Source organism: Mercenaria mercenaria, chromosome 1, assembly GCF_021730395.1.
Source record: "Mercenaria mercenaria strain notata chromosome 1, MADL_Memer_1, whole genome shotgun sequence".
In the NCBI taxonomy this organism is placed as follows: Eukaryota; Metazoa; Mollusca; class Bivalvia; order Venerida; family Veneridae; genus Mercenaria; species Mercenaria mercenaria.
Genome location: NC_069361.1, coordinates 1954901 through 1973237, shown reverse-complemented (window position 1 = coordinate 1973237; position 18337 = coordinate 1954901). Strand labels below are relative to the sequence as shown.

Genomic DNA, 18337 nt, shown 5'->3' with positions numbered 1-18337 from the left:
ACACCGAATGAATTTCCGGAATTGACGGAAATTGCCGAACTTACCCTAGCAACGCAACGTAAACAGACAAAATGGCGAGCACACAGGACGACGGAGATAAACCAAAAAGTAAACGGTTATTTGTTAACCAAGTGGACCAGTATCAAGGCAGAAATTTATCAAAGGTAATGCACCAGATAAATTTTGACATTTCACTGATATTTTTTTATTATCACTCGACGATTCAATCTATGACTTCCAATTGTATTTTGTCATTAAATTTCGCGACAACTGTTTTTGTTTTTTTTCATTCGAGGTAAACATGGATCTTCAAATAAGAATTACATGAAGAATGCATTAACTGGAGGATACATATCCCTCTTTAAGACTCTTAAAGGCACTGACTTCCAGATCTAGTCCAAATAAATAGGATGCTTCAGGACAGCGTGATAAATTTTGACTGTTGCACGTCCAAACTTATTCTGCATGTGAACTTATTTTTATTGTTGTTGTTTCGTCATTGGCATTTCATTTTACTGCTGCCTATAACTTCCTGTGCTGTCTGATCTAATGACCATCATTGAGCGATACTTTTCTGTACTTAAAACACTTATAATTGATAGTTCACTAAAAACAATTGTGTGGTGTGGATTGTATATGAATAAACTGTTAGAATCTTCCCATGTCTCTTGTATAGTCTAAGATTGCTGCTGATCTCACACTTTTGTTTATTTCTCTGTCCCGAGCAATAAATTTTGATCTATTACCCCTATGTTGCTTTCAGATCTGAGTGATTCTTCAGTGACCTTCTCCATATTCTCTCTTTGTGCATCATAGCATTTTAAGAGGGATTGCAACTATAAAATAAGCCATCCCGCTAAGCTGAAAATGTAAGGCTACTCCAGATCGTACAACAGCAAAAAGAAAGAATTTTTAGATACCAGAATATTTTTGCTATTTTTCTTAAGAAGGCTTTGAAACTTAGTTAATAAAGTGACAGATAATATGTTATGGAAACACATAAGAATTTATTTTTTTTTCCGTTCAAAATTGAAAAGCATTTGTAACAGGATAATGGAGGAAAACTGCTTTAATTATAAAGCTTTAAATTTATCAACCATTAAGTACATATTCCTCTGTTGTATTAAGAACACCAGAAAATTTTTACTACTGTGGCAGTCTTGGTTCACATCCCCACTTAGGCATGTTTTTTCTTGATATGTTATTTTAATATTTCTCGTATACAGTATTTATCCCGTTGTGTTGTTGGAGCGTCTCTTGAAGAGCCAGAGGAAGAAGATGATGCCAAGTCCACAGACAGTATTATTCCTGCACCAAAAGAAGGGTGTTACGAGATTGTTGGTACAACCAAGGAGAAGGGAACTGTAAACAAACCAGATTATGTGAAAGAACTTGTAAATGTAAGATTATTCACTGTCTTTGAAATTCACTGTAAGAGATAACTTATCATTTGGACAGTTAATTGAATAATAACAAAGCAAACAAAGCTGTTTAGTTTTCCTACTTTCCTCATGGCAAAACATGTAGATCATTTTCCAGTTACACAAGAAACTGCAAAATTATATATATATAATGTCTAAACAGGTACACAATTTTGTTTGCTAAAATCTTATTCACGATGCCCTGGCAGTGTTTTTTGGGGAAATAAAAGCACAAGAAACATTTAAGTGCTAAAATCATAAAAAGTCTTTTGAAAAGTAGGCTCTGTATGTAATTGACAATTGTTAATTTTTGAAGGCAAATATAACTAGAAATGTTGTAATACTTGAATTCATTTAAGGGAATATGGAAGTGTAACAATGTTCCAATAAACAAAAAACAACATTACTCTCAAAATTGAACCCTTTTGTCCAGTGTGTACATCAAACAGTCTCTTTTTGCATAAATTCTATAACTGATTTTAAATATTTTGGGTTTAGTTAAAGTATTTATATAGAGTATTTAGTTGTTATTAATTTATGAATTATTTTTTTAAAAATAGTTTGAGAATAAAGATCAGCTGTATGAATTCCTGGTGGAGTGTGATGTGATTGTGTATGACATCACTGAGGACCCTGATCAGATTGATGAAGCTGTATGGGCAGTGTCAGGTAACAAGCCTTTTTTTCATCAATTTGGGAATGCCACCGACACCGGTGGAATTGGGAAAATACTCTCAGAAATTGTCTTAATTGGGACAATTTGCAAATTATGTGAAATATTAATGAATTGCATTTCAGTAATTGTTCAATGTTCAGTGTTATATATTACCTAAATATACATACAAATTAGCAAAACTATCTTAAAACAGCAAAAACCCTAAAAGGTATAATCATTTGGGAATTTTAAATTCAACTTTGGGAAAAAACATACTTTTTTGCATTGGGATTACCTCCTTTTACTGGAGGTAGATTTATAGGGGAAAAAAGCCCTGGGTAATACAGTGACTGTCAATTTGATATATTTCTATTTTTGTACATATACTACACTAAAGAAATTCTGGTATCTCAAAACTGCACTTTTTATGCTTTAAATATGGTCAGTGATGTAAGAAATCAACTTACTGATGCTCTAAAGGCATAATCCTCTTCTTTGTATTCTTTTTTTTTTTGACAGAAAAATAATTTCTGAAAAGTCTTACTTAATAAAAAAAAAAAAAAAAAAAAATTCCGACCTACCTACCCTAATTCTTTTAGCATGTTACCATAAACAAACAATTTTTTTAGGCCTTAAGAATATAATTTCATATACTGTAATCATTTCTTCTCAGGTTTTTGATATATTTTCTTTACATTTGATTGGGGCCATATACAATGTAATGTTAAATATTCACAGTAAAACTCTGATTGCTCTCGATCACAGGCAGTGATTTTTTAGGCCGCACATGGGGCTGTATTCCCCTGTTCAAAAAGTATGTTATTTTCCCCTACCTCTGAAAAAAAACCTAAAAAAAATTATACAATGTGCTTTTAAATCATTTTCTTTTTTAGTGTAACATATTTATGAAAAATATTGCTTTTACCACCACGCAATTTTTCTTCTATTTTAGTGGTTACGGCAATTCCACTCCTTACGGGCCCCACCACCATTCCCACAAAACTTCAAAAAAATGCTGACAAGGGTATGAGCAAAACCCTGATGCCACCCATACAATCCAAACATAGAAACAGAAAGAAAATGTCTGTGAACCAAATAAAGGGGTGTTTCATTTTACAACTTCTTGTTACCCAAGTAAAGTATTCATAAATGATCACTTTTCAGGTGTAGTTGAAATTAAATAGCTCAGACTTGTAACAATTACCTCATTGCATTTACTTTCCAGAACTTCATTCTGACCTTGACAAGATTGAGAAACCCAAAATGTTTATCCTCATCTCATCTGTGATGACCTGGGCTAAGAGCAAGCCATTGGATCCTGTAAGTTTATATCTTAGCAGTTGCAAAAATGTGAAAAAAAAATCAGATGTTGAAGTCACTATCAGAATTTTATCATTATTAATTGGTTTGGTCACAGATCTTTTAAAAGTGTTGGGGTTTCAAATCAAATTTAGACATGTATATATGTTGATCTTACTAACCCTTATCATGCTGGACATGATTGGTTCTGCCTTTGTGACCAGTGTAGATCATGATCAGCCTGCACATCTTTGCACTCTGATCATGATCTGCACTGTTTGCCATTCAGTCAGTATCTTTTTGGTAAGCACCCCTTTTAACAGTTAATGGTACTGTCCAAATTGAAAGATGGACAAGTTCATGAATCATTTGTGTAGAAATTTAGCAGGGTAAGGGTTAACCAAATCACAAGAAAGGCTGCTCACAACATTTTTTCATGCAGATTAGGGAATCCTTCAGTTTTAGATTTTCTAATTTCTTAATACAGTATCTTTTGTATATTTTGACAGAATGTCAACAAGTTATATTGTAATTTATTTACAGAACTTTATTTTGTGTATTGTAAACTTTGCCACTTCACTGAGATACAAATACCTGTGGTCTGAATTTGAAATGACTGCCAAAGCACAAAATTTCATAAAGGTTGGTTTATATTTGACTAATTTCTACACCAGGATGATCCGGAGATCCCGTTCACAGAGGATGATTATAGGAGAAGAAAACCTCACCCTAACTTCAAGGAACACATCAGTGCGGAGAAAACTGTCATCAAGCTCGGAAAAACTGTAAGTCAAACCACATACTTTCAGTTTTAAATGTATTTTTCATTAGTCATTTATCATCTGTCAAGGGTTCACTGTTCAGTCAAAGGTTGACTTTAATATATTTTGCGAATCATATTTGTATCAAACTTTATTCTGAAGTGAAATTACAAATATCTTATAAAGCATAAATCTTGGTCCATTGAAATTTGAGTTATAGAGTTTCAATTGTAAATCTGCTGTCATAGATTGACTTGTGTAACCTTGACTTATAATTGAGGTGAGTGAGGAGGTTCATTTTAGCTGTACATGTATATTTCTTGCACACAATACGTTTGATTTTTCACATGTTTTCAATTTGCAATATGTGAAGTAACTGATATTATCATAATGAATTACTAAAAATGAACAGGATGGAAGCAGTACCTCTTCTACACCCATTGATGATAACCTTGTAAGCTATGTATATTGTGTAATGTTTACAGCATGTTTATATAAAGCACCTCAGAGAAATATCTTCATTGTTTCAGATAGAAAAACTGTATTGTACACTTATTGTATTCACAGTTATTACACAACATATGTTTAATATGCAAGCTATATGAAACAAAGGACAAATAGAAATTGCTGTATTGAAAAAATAGTTTATGATGTTGAAGGTTTCATCTACAAATTACAACTTTAAAAGAGACAGTTACATGTTTGGCAAATCTTTAACAAGCATGAAACAGAGGTGTCTTATATATGAGCCGTGCCATGAGAAAACCAACATAATGTGTTTGCGACCAGCATGGATCCAGACCAGCCTGCGCATCTGCGCAGTCTGGTCAGGATCCATGCTGTTCATTTTCAAAGCCTATTGGAATTAGAGAAACTGTTGGCGAACAGCATGGATCCTGACCAGACTGCACAGATGCACAGGCTGGTCTGGATCCATGCTGGTCGCAAAGCCACTATGTTGGTTTTCTCATGGCCTGGCTCATATATTGATTGATTGATGCATGGTATTGTAACGTCAGTTTTTCCATAGATAATATGATATATGTTTGTTGCAATGTAGATGTGAAGTACGACTTTTTATAGTAGATGTGTTTTTACTCTTTGTAATTTTATGCAGATTTCTTCTACTGATTGCTATAAAAAATTGACATCGTAATGTTATTAACTTCTTAAAGATTTAGGTTCCAGAAACAATATACTAGATAATATAGGAATCAGACAGTTCAAGATGGCTTTATTATTAAATTTTTACAAAGAGTGTTTTTTTCAAAGATACATTTGTATGGGCACACTCCTTAAAACAGGCTAGAATATAAGATATATGAGCCGTGCCATGAGAAAACCAACATAGTGGGTGTGCGACCAGCATGGATCCAGACCAGCCAGCGCATCCGCGCAGTCTGGTCAGGATCCATGCTGTTCGCTAACAGTTTCTTCAATCCCAATAGGCTTTAAAAGCGAACAGCATGGATCCTGACCAGACTGCGCGGATGCGCAGGCTGGTCTGGATCCATGCTGGTCGCAAACCCACTATGTTGATTTTCTCATGGCACGGCTCATATAATATACTTCTTGATATTTTCAGAACAAAAGCAAGTTGGTAACATATGTGGTGGCTTCTGGTCTCACCTACGGTGCTGAAGAACAAATCTTCCACTATCTCTTCAAGGTAACACAACCACAGTTTACAAGAGCATTTGACTTTACACATATTCACATGACAGCCTTTGAACACAAGTTGTACATAGCTAAATTCAAACAAGAATGTGAAAAAAGTGATGTTTTTTTAAAATAATTGTGTTTTTATTGAAGTTATTACTTTTACTAAGTATTCTTATGTCTGTTAAAGCACACATACACTTAAATGACGTCACATTAGTGTGCGATGACAATGTATTTGTTGCGACCAAGAAAGAGTGCTATTAAATTTTTACTAGAGTTTTAGATAACTGCATATTTTAATTGAAGTAATGTATAGAAAAAGATCATATTTTGCATAAATTAATACACTTAAAATCAGTTATATATGTCAGCAAAAAATTCACCCTGGCTACGCCCTCATGAAATTATTCTGCGGACGTATAACCTCTTTTCGTGTATTAATAACGTTAAAACACAGTTTTTCTATACGTTATTTCTTAAATAGACAGCATAATTATACTGAATGTTTTTCTGTAGTTACTTTGCACAGTATCCATGAAGTACAAAATTTACTTTTCAGTCTGCCTGGCATAATGCCCCGGAGCTGTTGTGCTTTGGAAATGGACAGAATGTTGTACCATCTATTCACATCAAAGATCTTGCTGCGTAAGTGAAGTAGCTTTATGAGTAGTGTTATACATGCTGAAACACTTGTTTTGTGGCTTCGAATCCATAAGCTGCAATTTTAGTCAATAATTTTAAGTCATTTTATGTATAAACTGGCATATGTAAAATTATATTTATTTCAACAGTTTAATGGTTTCTCAGTAATGATTGTTTTTATATTTCACAGTGTGATTCAGAATATTGCTGACAGTAGACCTAAGGTTCGATATTTGATTGCAAAGGATGACTCCAACAATACTCTAGAGGAGATTGTGAAGGTAATTCATCACAACAACATTTATCTTACATTAATATTACCAGCAATGCTTAAATCATCACAATGATATTATGTTGACATTATGTCGATGTGGTATTTAGCACCATGTACGGATTGACAAATACTGCTTTAAAATTTGATCAAATATTTTACTTAATAGCATGTTTAAAACAAAATTTGCACACAGAGTTGGCTATTTGCTTGGCAGAATAATTTGCCATCATTTTTACCCAAATTGAACGTATTACCATTTTCGGTCCAGGCATATATAAACAAAGGAGCGTGACAACCTACCATTTGGCGTCTTTCATGCGCTAAGAAACAGTTCTATCATATTTGATCTAAATTTTACAATAAAAGCATATTAGAATCGAAATAATTGATAGCAAAACTATGTTTGAACACTATCTGTACATTTGGGCAGTTATACATTGTTCAAAATAATTTCATTCGGGCTGCACCCATTTGAAATTATTATGCCCAACGTATATAAGCACCCATTGTGTATAAATAGTGTTAAAACACGTTTTTGCTACAAATTGTTTTGTAAATACACTTCATTGAACTTACGCTTTAAATATGTTTCACAGTCATTTCAAATATGTGTACATGATTTGGTTTGTCAAGTTTCTTTTTGAAAGCTGTTGCATAAATCTGGAGGTTTTCCCTCCAAACTCTTGGTACCAATTTCATATGTAGTAGTAACTTAAAATGGTTTACAGTTATTTCATTCTTTTTATTTCAGTGTGTTAGTGCAAGCCTTGGTACAGATAGGGTCAAGAGCATTACAAAAGAAGAGGCCCTCCTCAATAAGGAGATAGAGGTATATATGCCAAGTCATATTCAAATTTAAATATATAATGGAAAAAATGAAAATTAAATTAAAAAAGAATGGGTTTCAGGTAAATACTGTATGAAACCTATGAGACTGCTATATCGAAAGTCAGTTACTTAAGCAGTTTTAAAGGTCTCTAAAATACAATTTGTTTTATTAATAAGCTGTCCTTTTGAAGCAAAGATTAAGTCACTGACCATTCAGAGAGTGGTTGTATTTTTTAACTCCTGCACTTTTAGGATGACCTGTTTCAATGAAATAGGGTGCTAAAGTGCTATGATTTCTATATTTTACTGTGTAACAAAAACATGATACTATTTTCAGCAAAATGATTTTGACATGCTGCTTGTGAACCTGCGTATGGATGCTGTAAATGTTAAAGAGAACATGAGGATCAGCTGGGTGTCTGAAGCTGGTATGGTGGAAAATATAAAAGATATCATCAAGGAATATAAGGATACCAGAAATCTGCATGTACGTAATAATTATATTTTTTCAGGGGTAAAAGTCTTACTAAAAGGACAAGTCACTGAGGATGTTACACATCTGGAAGCTGTGTAGAAGTGTACTTGTATCTCCCACATTAATCAGCATTTCTTTGTATTTAAAGGGTGGGCAACTTTTTGAAATATGTTCTGGAAGCTTTAGATAGCTTTTCAAAATGCTGTCAGAGATAATTTATAAACATTGAACTTTTATTATGGAGTCCGGACATTTTCATATTTTGTAGTTTAGATAAGAATATTTAAATGCTGGTTCTCTCTAGAAATCAAATTATGTTCTGACATTAAGGTTAATTTAAAATGTCCAATGAACTTCATTACACCAACATCAGTAACAGCCATGGTTTTTGTCAGTGCTTTACCATGACATTATAGTATAGATAAAAAGCTACCCGGTACTGGTATTCATTACAAGGTAGTTAGCCCTCTGTTATAGTGTTCAAAATGGATTAGCACTTCACATAGAACTATTTCTTGTATTACAGCCACTGAGAGTATGTGTCCTTGGACCACCAGCAAGTGGGAAGTCGACAGTAGTGAAAGAGCTGTGTGAGTACTATAAACTACATCACATCAAGATCAAGGATGTTATAGATGAAGCCATGGAGAACCTGGTATGGGATTTGGATTATATTTCCTCTTTTTGAGGGCATTCCAATTGTGGCTATCACTGTTGAGGTTAAATATGTAAATTGGTGCTTTTACTGTAACAATACATTTTTTTACAGATTTTATGCCTTATGATTATAAATCCTTAAATTTAAGAAATGAAGAATACATTAAAGAGATATCTTCAAGGTATTTAAGTTTTTGTTATTAATTTATAAGACAAACATAGTTTGATAATGCAAAAGTAAATACTGAAATCATCCCCCTAGACAGAATCTCCCATGCTCAATTTGTCCAAGGGATTTTCACTTCAACAGAAAAAAATCAGTGGGGTGGATAGGGGGTTAGACTTTGTCCAATATTTGCAAACATGAAATTAAACTAGTATATCAAGGCCATTCATTTGCAGATGGTCTTTTTATTCAGAGGTTTTATAATGCAAAGCAAATATCTAAATCAGAAATGAAACTAGTATCCTATACAGCCAGGTGGTCTCTGTTCACAGGTAATCTTCAGCTGAAGTTTGACAGTTTGACTGTATTTTAACAAGCTGTCTGAGTTTATTGATATATATATTACTGCTTATCTTTCCCTAGACGACAACATCTCGGCGTGCTGATTCAGAAGACCAAGAGGAGGATGAAGGAAAAGCTCAAGATGCCCAGGAACTCCTTGACGCCATCAACGAGGGCAAGGAAAGTAATAATGGCCGTATTGAAGACACTTACGTACTCAAGTTTTTCAGAGATAAACTCCTGTCAATGCCTTGTCAGAACCAAGGATTTATTTTGGATGGATTTCCAAAAACTATTGAGCAAGCAAAGGAACTTTTTATAGGTAAGTAGTTCTTTTATATTAATTTTGGGAATTCTGATTTTTTTTTTGTATCATGATTTAACAATCAATAATAAATATTCTTGATTTTTTAATTATAAACGTAATTTGAGTTTTATTAAATATAAAAAAATCTTGCTATATTATAACATTTATGCCTTTTCTGCAGTTTACTGCACCAGCTGCTTGTGAGCTTTAGTATCTGTCTGTAGTTGATTTAAAGATTGTTTACAAAGCAAGTCTATCATTTCAATTGTTCCAGTTATTGATGTTTGAATACACAAATAGAATAATACTTGATAACATACTTTCATTTATTAATTGAACCAGTGAACAAAATTTAAGAAGTACATCGGAGCATATATTAATAATGTTGTCAGAAGTACTTTCATTGACCAAAACATGGTGTACTGAATTTTCATGTTCAGGAAATTTGATATTATATAAAAGATCTTGTAACAGAGAGTTTTAAGTCTAAGGTGATACCTGTGTTTAAGGTGGTACCTGTGTCCAAGGTGATACCTGTCTGTATCTAAGGTGAAACCTATGTCCATGGTGATACCTGTGTCCAAGGTGATACCTGTGTTTAAGGTGATACCTGTGTCTAAGGTGATACTATGGTGATACCTGTGTCTAAGGTGATACTATGGTGATACCTGTGTCCAAGGTTATACCTGTGTCTAAGGTGATACCTGTGTCTAAGGTGAAACTATTGTCCATGGTGATACCTGTGTCCAAGGTGATACCTGTGTCTAAGGTGATACTATGGCGATACCTGTGTCCAAGGTTATACCCGTGTCTAAGGTGATACCTGTGTCTAAGGCGATACCTGTGTCTAAGGTGATACTATGGTGATACCTGTGTCCAAGGTGATACATGTGTCTAAGGTGATACCTGTGTCTAAGGTGATACCTGTGTCTAAGGTAATACCTGTGTCTAAGATACCTGTGTCCAAGGTTATACCTGTGTCTAAGGTGATACATATGTCTAAGGTGAAACCTGTGTCCATGGTGATACCTGTGTCCAAGGAGATACCTGTGTCTGTGATACCTGTGTCTAAGGTGATACCTATGGTCCAAGGTGATACCTGTGTCCAAGGTGCTACTAAGGTGATACCTGTGTCCATGGTGATACCTGTGTCCAAGGTGATACCTGTGGTCTAGTGTTTGATAATACAGGCCATTGATATACATGTTTTGGTATATTTTACAGCTGAAGACGATGATGAACCTGAAGAGTCAGCTAAGGCATCAAACTATAACAAACTGATTATGCCTGATGAGGTCATTAGTCTCAAAGCCAATGATGAGTTCCTGAAACAACGTGTAATGAATCTGCCAGAGAGTGAGGTGGTTAATACACACAACACAGAGGAGGGACTTATGCGCAGACTTGAGGCGTTCAGGAATGCTAATACAGAGGAAGATACTGTTCTTAATTATTTTGATGAGCTGGAGATTCATCCTGAAGAGATTGGTAATTCTTTCAACCTTATTGCCAGGTTAAGGATGAGATTGGTAATTCTTTCAACCTTATTGCCAGGTTGTCAGGTTAAGGCTGAGGTTGGTAATTCTTTCAACCTTCTTGCCAGGTTAAGGCTGGGATTGGTAATTCTTTCAACCTTATTGTCAGGTTGAGGATGAGATTGGTAATTCTTTCAACCTTATTGTCAGGTTAAGGCTGAGATTGGTAATTCTTTCAACCTTATTGCCAGGTTAAGGATGAGATTGGTAATTCTTTCATCCTTATTGTCAGGTTAAGGCTGAGATTGGTAATTCTTTCAACCTTATTGCCAGGTTAAGGATGAGATTGGTAATTCTTTCAACCTTATTGTCAGGTTAAGGCTGAGATTGGTAATTCTTTCAACCTTATTGCCAGGTTAAGGCTGAGAGCCATGTTGTAAATGAAAAACTTCGCTCTTTGAATAATCAGAACTGTACACTGTCTTTGAAATTTGTTTCATAAATTGAAGTATCAAATAAATATAGTATTTTTAGGTAACAGAATTTTATATCCTCTTTTCAGTAAATAGGAAATATATCTTGTGATGAAAATATGTGAAGCATTTTAGTTTCTATGAGTATTAAACAGGCAGTCAGTAGAAAAGCTGGAAACTTGTGTTTTGTGCATTCATCTTTATGATATTCATTGAAGATTTCTCACTTCACCATGATGTACATGTACTACAATCTATCTGAGCAAATTTTGTTGAAATATATAAACACTTGAACAGAAACTTACAATCTTCAGATACAATGTATTACACAGTTAAAATATGTTTTGATTTATTTTAGATGTTACAAAAGACACCTCACCCATGATGTCGGACACAGTAGAAAGATTGAAGAAAATCATCGGAAAACCCAGAAATTATGGTAAGTTAAACATCAATGAAAGAAAATGGCAAAGATAAGCTGTCTTGAGTGCAAAATGAGTTGAAGTAAGTTTCATAAGGTCATTGGAGGAGGAAAATGATGTTCTCTTGGCAGTATTAGCACAAACCTTGAGTTTCATAAGGTCATTGGAGGAGGAAACATGATGTTCTCTTGGCAATATTAGCACATACCTTGAATTTCATAAGGTCATTGGAGGAGGAAACATGATGTTCTCTTGGCAATATTAGCACAAACCTTGAGTTTCATAAGGTCATTGAAGGAGGAAACATGATGTTCTCTTGGCAATATTAGCACAAACCTTGAGTTTCATAAGGTCATTGGAGGAGGAAACACGATGTTCTCTTGGCAGTATTAGCACAAACCTTGAGTTTCATAAGGTCATTGGAGGAGGAAACACGATGTTCTCTTGGCAGTATTAGCACATACCTTGAGTTTCATAAGGTCATTGGAGGAGGAAACACGATGTTCTCTTGGCAATATTAGCACAAACCTTGAGTTTCATAAGGTCATTGGAGGAGGAAACATGATGTTCTCTTGGCAATATTAGCACAAACCTTGAGTTTCATAAGGTCATTGGAGGAGGAAACATGATGTTCTCTTGGCAATATTAGCACAAACCTTGAATTTCATAAGGTCATTGGAGGAGGAAACATGATGTTCTCTTGGCAGTATTAGCACAAGCCTTGAGTTTCATAAGGACATTGGAGGAGGAAACATGATGTTCTCTTGGCAGTATTAGCACAAACCTTGAGTTTCATAAGGTCATTGGAGGAGGAAACATGATGTTCTCTTGGCAGTATTAGCACAAACCTTGAATTTCATAAGGTCATTGGAGGAGGAAACATGATGTTCTCTTGGCAATATTAGCACAAACCTTGAAGATCTTCTTGTGATAAGCTTTAAGAAAATAGTTCTCAAACTTTATAACAGAGAAAGACTGCAGCTTATGAAGACATTTACTAGAAGGTTAAAACATGTGACCTTAGAACTGAGATGCTGACATATTTACTAAACTACTGAGCCCCTTACAATTCAGTCTAAAATTACCTTTTAGGAATAGTTTGTTTTGTAAATATTTTGAGCGAGTGTCTTACTAGCACACTTTTCTTTCAGGACCAACACCTGAAGAGCTAGCAGAAACGTTGAGGCGGGAAGAAGAAACTAGGCAGAAGTTAGAAGCAGAGTATAAGCAAGAGAAAGAGAGAAAAGAGGCAGAGGAAGCTGCAGAGAGAAAGAAGAGACAAGAAGAATGGGTAAGTTTTATTGTTTGAAATATTGAAAGCCTGCACTAAACCTGCAGAGAGATACAACTAAAATTTAGTTATAACAAAGATTTGACTACCTTTCTTGAAAGCATGGATTTTTTGGAACTTCATGGCATTGTTATGTGATATTCTCTTTTTATTATCCATCCTGGTGATCTTTCAAAATTACATATCATAGAATGACAATTTTCAGTATCTTTTTGGTAAGCACCCCTTTAGTTAATGGCACTGTCCAAATTGAAAGATGGACAAGTTCATTATAGAAATTTAGCAGGGTAAGGGTTAATGTCTCTTATATATAAAATCAAAGAATGCGTTGAAGCAAGGGAACACATCATCTGCCTTATAATTCATCTTTCTCTTAATTTTGATAGCACAGCAGAATATTAAAACCTTGAGTTCCTTTATTCAAGTAAATGTTGCATATTCTAAGATGAATAACAGTTGGTGTGGTGATAAAACATTATGATGTAAATTTTGACATCAGATAGACACATTGACACCCAATACTACTCAGATTAATGAAGTTCAAAATAATTTTTAACACCATGTTTTCATAAGCATGCTAGAATGAATATAATTAATTTCTTCTTGTAATGTATCATTTGAAGTACCTTGGGATAGTTCATCTTTAGATTACCACTCAGACTCGGCCCTTGTGGTTCACCTCGGGCTCATTTGAACTTTGAACCATGGTAAATCTAACAATTAACGATGAGAAGGTCTTGATTATTTGACAGATAATAATGATAGAAATTATACTGTATTTTTAATTGTGACGTACCCATGTTGTTTTCTGATCAATGCAATTTGATGTCAATGTATCTATTAGTAACATAATTTTCTTTTGACAGACACAGAGACTGAATGAAGTAAAGCGTGAAGAGTATGAACTTCTCGAGGCCCAGTCAATACCACTAAGGAACTATCTCATGAAACATGTGATGCCTACCCTCACACAGGGCCTCATTGAATGTTGTAAAACAAGACCAGATGATGCCATTGATTTCTTAGTAAGATTATAGAATATTTTCTTCCCTATGTTTTAATCTTATGATGATTTCATATAAAGTTCAAGATAACATTCTTGCATCACTTTGTGTGTTTGTAAATAGGACTTCTGATTCTCATTTTTGGTCAAGCTTGAGTGTACATAACCAAACAGCTTGAGTGTACATAACCAAACAGCTTGAGTGTACATAACCAAACAGATTGAGTGTACATAACCAAACAGATTGAGTGTACATAACCAAACAGCTTGAGTGTACATAACCAAACAGCTTGAGTGTACATAACCAAACAGCTTGCAGCTTGAGTGTACATAACCAAACAGCTTGAGTGTACATAACCAAACAGCTTGAGTGTACATAACCAAACAGATTGAGTGTACATAACCAAACAGCTTGAGTGTACATTACCAAACAGCTTGAGTGTACATAACCAAACAGCTTGCAGCTTGAGTGTACATAACCAAACAGCTTGAGTGTACATAACCAAACAGATTGAGTGTACATAACCAAACAGATTGAGTGTACATAACCAAACAGCTTGAGTGTACATAACCAAACAGCTTGAGTGTACATAACCAAACAGCTTGCAGCTTGAGTGTACATAACCAAACAGCTTGAGTGTACATAACCAAACAGCTTGAGTGTACATAACCAAACAGATTGAGTGTACGTAACCAAACAGCTTGAGTGTACATAACCAAACAGCTTGAGTGTACATAACCAAACAGATTGAGTGTACATAACCAAACAGATTTACTTCTGCATAGTTAGTCAAAAGATCTTAAGTGTATTTTTGTAATCATTTTCTGCATGAAGTTATGTGTGCTAAAATCTGAGATAATTAAACACTTTGGGTTAGCAGAATTTTCTTCGAGGAATAAATTAAGACAGACTGTGAAAAGAATGGTCATGTTAAGCATAAAATAAAACAATGCATATGCCTTCACAAATTACAAGATATATGTTTGTGAAAACTAGTTGTACCTCCCGACAACAAAGTTGTAAGGGGGGGTATACTGGTTTCAGGTTGTCTGTCTGTCCATCCGTCTGTCTGTCCGTAGACACAATCTTGTGTGCACCATCTCTCCTCATCCCCTTGGCACAATTTAATGAAACTTCACACAAGTGATCACTAACAACAGTAGCTGTGCATGGGACATGTTAAGTTCTTTCAGAAAAAAAATTTGCAGAGTTACGGGACTTTGTTTTTTGTTACTATACTATATACATAGACACAATCTTGTGCGCACCATCTCTCCTCATCCCCTTGACACAGTTTAATGAAACTTCACACAAGTGATCAATAACAACAGTAGTTGTGCATGGGGCATGTTAGGTTCTTTCAGAAAAAAAGATTGCAGAGTTACGGGACTTTGTTTTTTGTTACTATACTATATACATAGACACAATCTTGTGCGCACCATCTCTCCTCATCCCCTTGACATAATTTAATGAAACTTCACACAACTGATTAGTAACAACAGTAGTTGTGCATGGGACATGTTAGGTTCTTTCAGAAATTTTTTTTGCAGAGTTACAGGACTTTGTTTTTTGTTACTATACTATATACATAGACACAATCTTGTGCGCACCATCTCTCCTCATCCCCTTGACGCAATTTAATGAAACTTCACACAAGTGATCAGTAACAACAGTAGTTGTGCATGGGGCATGTTAGGTTCTTTCAACAACAAAAATTGCAGAGATATGGGACTTTGTTTCTTGTTAACATACTATGTACATACTATCTACATATGCAATCTTGTGCGCGCCTAATCTTATGAACCCTTGCACACAATTTAATGAAACTTCACACAAGTGATCAGTACCAACCCTAGTTGTGCATGGTGCATGTTACGTTCTTTTAGATAAATATTCTGCATAGTTATGGGACTTTGTTTTTTGTTACTATATTGTATACATACAGTCTATATACATACAGTCCACATAATTATGCAGTCTTGTGTGCGTCAAATTGCAATGTACTGTGTCAGTGCATGCGGGGGGTACATTCATCATCTTTAGTGATAGCTCTAGTTTATATTATTTATAAATTATACACGTGTCTTTTCTATTTCAGGCTGAATATCTGTTCCAACAAAATCCACAAGTAGACTAGAGATGGAATGTCAGCATTTTCTGGAGATTATTGATAAACTTTGAACTTGAACATTTTCCAGCAATCAACTTCACATGTGTAACAAAAATGTTTGGTAAAAAATGATGCTGAAGTATTGAACTGTTACAAATTTGTATATGTTTATATGTAAACTTTTATTGTATAAAAAGTCTGTGATATGAATTGTGCATTGTTATATTTATTCATTTACAGTACAATCGCGATCCTACGAAAAGCCAAGGGACCAGTCGTTTTTTTTTTCGTAATATCGCATTTTCGTTCAAGTGTAGCCTAGGAAATTTCGCTATACAGCACCTTAATATCTACACGTCGTAACCTGTGATATTTAAACATGTGATTTTCGTATCGGAATAAATGTACGACAGTTTTATATGTACATCTAGGTTTACTACAGATCTTATTCGAATCTGAACTAAGATGGTATCTGGAATGTAAAACGGGTTGGTGTTTCTTTTCTTTTGTTTTCTTTCTTCACTTGTTAATCAGTTTGTTGCACGAAAACAAAAAATCGCAATTGCATATTCCGATACCCTCAGCTACCCTTTACTGAATTGTTTGGAATAATAAAACGACAATAAACAGACGATCAAGACTTATATATTTTTTTTTCTTAATGCAGTGATTGTTTGAGATGTATAGATATCCAAGCAAGTGTGACTGGTATGCCATCCAATCTAATAGTTATAGGAGAAAAAAATAACCACTAACTTGTGTCATAGTGTACAGCGTATGTGTTTCGAATTTAATTACTAAGTTTTCACACTTTAATTACTGTTTACGCCCAGCTAAATGATAATGACACTTTTCACTCTAAAGCGTTTTCACGCCGTTATGGAAGGTGTGAAAATTTAGACGATACAGGTATTCGTAAAATCGCAACTTAAACAAGTTAAAATCATGCTTTAAGGACATAACAATACATTCGTAGGAGCGCATTTTTCATAAAATTGCATTGTCGTAAAACCGCGACTTTGTTACATAGAAAAAAGAAGGAAAGCAGCCGGGACCACAAAACCTTTTCGTAGTATACCTGTATTTCGTTAAATTGCGATTCGTAGCATTGCAAATGCACTGTAGTTCATTATCAAGTCTTGGTATTCCTTGTTTTCACTAAGACTTAATTATGTTTTTCTGTATAACAACATCGATTAATTTACTAGTAAAATGTGCATTTTATATCTCTTATTTTGTATTTATTGAAAATAAAGTAAGTGTTCCAGAATACTGATGTATCTGACAGTTGAACAGTTGATTCAAGCATTCTGCAATAAAGATACATTGAATTTCAGTAGGTAGTTTACATTGCTTTTCTTTAAAGTTACAAAGAACAAACAACATTTGCGCCAAATTCTGGTGTAATGTTCCACAATTCATATTTTATATGTTGAAATTTCAGACGGTGATGAACATTATGAGCAAATTAGTTTCAGATAGTGGCAATATTATTGAATACAGGGAAGTACTGGCTTTTTATACAAAGCATACCGGTACTCTCAAACATGTTGTTAGCAGTGAAGGTATCCACTGTAGATATCGAAACCATCATTAATATCACTAAAAAGAACACCAGGGGTGATAATAGTTTTTAAATTTTCAAAATATTTTTATCCAAGAATTTTGCCTCAAAAATGATTATGGTGGATCTTTTTCCATTGTAAATTTCAGCCATTTTAGAAACCTTTTTTTTTAAATTTCAATTTTGACTTTATTCGTGAATAGATTGTTTCAAAACTTTCAGGATATCTTAGTTACTATAAAAGCAACATTTACAAAGTTATTATAAGATCCCTAAAAAATATTTTCTTTACAAAATTATTAATTTGCTTGATTTTTACGTTGGAAAAAAATCTAATTTAGACCATAAAATTCACTTTATCAAAAGTATTTTTAAAATTCAAAAAGCTCCTACTTCCATCTTAGGAGACCTTTAGAATGATTATAGTCTATGTCAGGATCTTGCACAATAAAGCTAAAATTAAAAAACAAAACAAAACCAACCTGTTATGGATTAGATAGAACAAATAT

The 18337-nt window shown here is 34.2% G+C and overlaps 1 protein-coding gene across 1 annotated transcript; it reads left to right on the top strand.

The window, feature by feature from the left end:
• Window positions 1-9: 9 nt before the first annotated feature.
• LOC123545185 (adenylate kinase 7-like) lies at window positions 10-17600 on the top strand. The gene is made up of 17 exons (XM_045331521.2): window positions 10-164; window positions 1227-1400; window positions 1982-2090; window positions 3302-3396; window positions 4050-4160; window positions 5722-5805; window positions 6358-6443; window positions 6631-6721; window positions 7466-7543; window positions 7880-8029; window positions 8544-8672; window positions 9264-9504; window positions 10714-10977; window positions 11796-11876; window positions 13011-13150; window positions 14017-14175; window positions 16253-17600. Exons 1-17 carry the CDS (start codon window positions 72-74, stop codon window positions 16289-16291), a joined length of 2124 nt encoding a protein of 707 aa, XP_045187456.1. The 5' UTR covers window positions 10-71; the 3' UTR covers window positions 16292-17600.
• The last annotated feature ends 737 nt before the right edge of the window (window positions 17601-18337 follow it).